This window comes from Phacochoerus africanus, chromosome 14 (assembly GCF_016906955.1).
Source record: "Phacochoerus africanus isolate WHEZ1 chromosome 14, ROS_Pafr_v1, whole genome shotgun sequence".
Classification (NCBI taxonomy): Eukaryota; Metazoa; Chordata; class Mammalia; order Artiodactyla; family Suidae; genus Phacochoerus; species Phacochoerus africanus.
In genome coordinates, this window is record NC_062557.1 from 48,920,915 (window position 1) to 48,925,677 (window position 4,763).

The 4,763-nt window shown below is 40.5% G+C and overlaps 1 protein-coding gene across 1 annotated transcript; it reads right to left on the reverse strand.

Moving 5' to 3' along the window:
* Positions 1 to 3,489: 3,489 nt before the first annotated feature.
* Positions 3,490 to 4,440, reverse strand: LOC125113895 (olfactory receptor 1E5-like). Its single transcript, XM_047756825.1, has one exon. The coding sequence runs from the start codon at positions 4,438 to 4,440 to the stop codon at positions 3,490 to 3,492; it is 951 nt and encodes a 316-aa protein (XP_047612781.1).
* Positions 4,441 to 4,763: the final 323 nt, after the last annotated feature.

Genomic DNA, 4,763 nt, shown 5'->3' on the forward strand with positions numbered 1-4,763 from the left:
TATGCCCAAGTATTTAATAGCTGGGTGCTCTTGTAATTGGTACTTTAAAATTTTTAACTTTCCACAAGTTCGTAACTAGTTTTTTAACTTTCCACCTGCTTATAATATATTAATACTTATATGCAAAAAATGTAACTTTTAAACATATTGACCTTATATCCTGTGATCCTGTTAAACGCACTTATTAGTTCTAAAAACTGGATTTACATTCCTTGGGATTTTCCACACAGATGCTCATGTTGTCTGTGAATGGAGATGGTTTCCTTTCTTACTTCCCAAACTGTACGTTTTCATTTCTTTTATTTTTTTTTTTTGCCCTTTTTCATTTCCTAGGACTTCCAGTAAAATTCTGAATAAGAGCAGGAAGAGCAAACATTTTCACTTTGTTCCTGATCTTAGGTGAAAGGATTCAACTTTTACCTTAACTCACATATGACATAGATACAGTTTGCTGGAATGTGCTCTTCCACCAGACTGAGGAAGTTTTTGTCTATTCCCAGTCTGATGAGAGTCTTAATCACAAATTTCTTAAGTTAATGTTGAATTTTCTTTGCCAAAGGTTTTTCTTCCACCTACTGTGATGATCTTCTTTTCCAAGTCAATCTCCCTTTTTAATACCAAAGGGCCACTTGCAGCAATGTGACAATACCCACATCCACATAACTACATTTTGGCATGTGACTTTATTTCAGTAGTCTCCTCGGGGTTTCACACGACGTGGGTTTGTTGGTTTGTTTGTTTTTAATCACTGTGGATTTTTTTTCTTTAGGTGTTGATATGAGCATTTAGATTTATTGGATTTTGAATGTTGAAACAGCTTCTCTTGCTGATTTTTTCATTTTGCTTTTGAGGGCTGCACCTGCAGCACCTGGAGGTTTCCCAGCTAGGGATCAAGTCTGGGCTACAGCTGCCAGCCTACAGCACAGCCACAGCAACAGACGTCTGAGCTGCAACTGCGACCTACACCACAGCTCATGGCAATGGCAGATCCTTAACCCACTGAGCAAGGCCAGGGACCAAACCCGCACCCTCATGGATGCTAGTCGGGTTTGTCAACCACTGAGCCACGACGGGAACTCCCAAAACTTTTCTTTTTTAAAATACATGCGGTTCAGAGCAAGGAAGGTTATCAGGGATAAAGAGAGGCACTACATAACACTAAAAGGTCATAACAACCTTAACAACATATATGCACCCAACAAAAGAGCATCAAAATGTGTGAGGCAAAAAATGGCAAGGAGAAGTAGATGAATCCATTGTTATACTTGGAGACTTCAATAGCCCACCCTCAGAAATGGACAGATCCAGCAAGCAGAAAATCAGTAAGGACACAGCTGAATTCAACAACATCATCAGCACTGAGTATCATAGACATCTATGGATTATTTCAACCAACAACAATAGAATATACATTTTTCTCAGGTTCGTACACAATATACACCAAGGTACACCACATTCAAGGCCACAAAATACACTTTAAAATTTTTAAACATCATATGATGTCTGCTCTCAAACCACAATGGAATTAAACTAGATAGAAATCAATAACAGAAACACAACTAGAAAATCCCAAAATATAAGGCAACTAAACGTACACCTCTAAATTACACATGGGTCCAAGAAGATACATCGAGGTAAGATTGAAAATATTTCGAACTCAATGAAAATGAAAACACAATCTATCAAAAGCACTGCTTAGCCAGAAACTTACAGCACTGAATGCACAAGTTAGAAAAGAAAAGAGATCCAAAATCAATCATCTAAGTTTCCACCTTAGGAAACTAGAAAAAGAAGGGCAAATTAACCCCAAAGTAAGCACACAAAAACAAATAATACAACCTAGAAGGGAAGTCAAGGAAGTTGAAAATAAAAAATCACTAGAGAAAAACAGTGAAACAAGTCTCGTTCTTGGAAGAGAGCAATAACACTGATCAGCCTCTAGCCGAGCTAACTAAGAAATAAGAGAGGGGACACAATTTACAAACACAAAAAATGAAAAAGAGGACATCACCACAGATCGCCTGGACATGAAAAGGATAATAAAAGACTACTACGAACAACTCCACAGACCACAAATTTGATAACCTAGGTGAAATGGACTAATTTCTGGAAACACGCAATCTGCCAAAACTCACACAAGAAGAAACAGACAATCCCAATATGTTCTATATATTTTTTTAATTGAATCGATAATTGATAACATACCAAAACAGAAGGTACCAAGCCCAGATGGGTTTCCTGGGAAATTCTACTCAACACTTAAGACAGAAATTATACTCACTCTCACCTTTAAGGACACACATATGCTCAAGGGTAGGGACAGAAAAAATACTTCATTCAAGTGGAAACCACAAGAGAGCAGGGGAAGCTATAGTTATATTAGACAAAATAGACTTTAACTAGAATTAGTAACAATTAACAAAGAAAGTCATTATGTAAGGACAAGGGAGTCAATTTATCAAGAAGATATACCTTTTCCTTAGAGAAGACCATAAGGAAACAGGTGGACCAGTGTTGGAAAGCTACACAATGTCACAGGTGGAGCTAAGATTGAAAAATGAGTTTGCCCCTGATTCCTGAAGTGGGCGGAATGAGAAGAAGAATTCATAACATCGGATATTCTGAGATCTGAAATAAGCCAGTACTGGCCCACTCTGAGACCTTAGCACGTCATCAACTTCCACGCTGTTTAGTCTTTAAGACAGTGCTAAGAGTCCTTTGTGGAATCATCACAAGAGTAGAATAAGATCACAGATACAAAATGTGTTGATAAATTCCAAATCATTAACCAGGAGAGAGATACCCTTAAAGACTGAGTCTGGGACGTTTCCTTTGTGGCTCAGAGGAAATGAATCCAACTAGTATCCATGAGGATGTAGGTTCGATCCCTGGCCTCGCTCAGTGAGTTGGGGATCTGGCATTGCTGTGAGCTGGGCTATAGGTCGAAGGCTCGGCTCAGATCCCATGGTGCTCTGGCTGTGGAGTCGGCATAAAGCTGCAGCTCTGATTCGACCCCTCGCCTGGAAACCTCCACTTGCTGTGGGTACGGCCCTAAAGAGACCAAAAAAAAAATTACTATTTTTTAATTAAAAGCTCAGTTTAGGAGAGAGAGCCTGAAGAGTAAGAATTGTTGAGTTTTAAACAGTATAGACCTAGGAGGACAGAAGATTATTTAAAGGAGGTTTGGGATTTCTTTAAAAATGTTAAATTAAGTTGCTTAACAATTTGAAAAGAAAGATCAATTCAAAGTTTCTAAATGATGCTTCTTGGGATCACCTAGCTAAAACAAAGAGACCCTGCTAGCAAGTCCCTGAGATCCCCTTTTCAAGTTCAACTCCATACTTCCACTCTATCTCACTTGCTTACTGGGAAATTTCTTACTATGTGATTTTAGTAAAAAGATCATTAGGAAAAAAAAGACGTCTGAGTTAATATCCCAATATTAATATCAACAGTCTATTGCATTAAATTATATGAACATCCCAAGCTTTAGCAACACAGAGAGAAGGGAGTTTTCTTTTTCCAAAAGACTCTTCCCAGGGCTCCCTTCATGTCTCTGTTCCTCAGGCTGTAGATGAAGGGGTTCAGCATGGGGGTCACCACAGTGTACATCATAGCCATGACCGTCTCCTTCACAGTAGAATTTTTAGCTGATGGGCACAAATAGAGAGCAATTACTGTCCCATACAACAGTGACACCACAGAGAGGTGGGAGCCACAGGTAGAGAAAGCCTTGCGGATACCCCTAGTAGAAGGGACCCTGAGGATGGAGGAGGCAATCCGTGCATAGGACATGACGATGAGTAGGAACGGAATGACAAGAATGAGTCCCCCCGTGATAAATATCACCAACTCATTAACACGCGTGTCAGAGCAGGACAGCTTCAGCAGAGCAGACATATCACAGAAAAAGTGGGGGATCACGTTGTCCCCACAAAAACACAGTCTGGCCGTGAGCAGGGTGTGCAGCATGGCGTGCAACGTGGTCAGCAGCCAGCACAGCACCACCAAGGAGAGACAGAGCTTGGGGCTCATGATGGTGGTGTAGTGCAGGGGGAAGCAGATGGCCACGTAGCGGTCATAGGCCATGGCCACAAGGAGGAAGCTCTCCAGGTCTCCAAAGAAGAGGAAGAAATACATTTGGGTCAGGCAGCCGGCATAGGGGATGGATGGGTCTTGGCTCTGCATGGTCTGCAACAACTTGGGGATAGTCACAGAAGAGAAGCAGAGGTCAGAGAATGACAAACTGCTGAGAAAGAAATACATCGGTGTGTGGAGGTAAGAGTCCAATTGAATCAAGAAAGTTATGAGGAGGTTCCCCAGGACGGTGGTAAGATACATGGCCAGGAACAGAGCATAGAACAGGTTTTGATGCTCTGGTGCAATCGGCAGGCCCAGGAGGAGGAACTCTGAGATGACAGTTTTATTTCTTCCCATCATGTTTTGCGTCCAGCTTCTTTAGGAGAAAATAATCGTATCCATTAAAAATCTGAATAAAAATGAACATATTTCTGTGATGCATAAATCTATTAGCGGTTCTTCAATAACTGATTTTATCCTCATTATCTGTAACAACACTCTCTGTAACCAGAAATACACTACACCTCTAAATCCAAGCCGCTTTGCAGATATTTCCTTTATTTCTCATCAATTAGCACGCAACAACATTAACTCTTGCCTGCCTTCAAAAACACTCTAATCTCGTATCTTCTACGTGCTCACGCTGGTTCTCCTTGCCATTCATTTTCAATAAATCTGAATGG

Bases quoted from the DNA above. Each gene is read 5' to 3' on its own strand.
- LOC125113895 (XM_047756825.1), bottom strand. From the start codon at position 4,440: ATGATGGGAAGAAATAAAACTGTCATCTCAGAGTTCCTCCTCCTGGGC.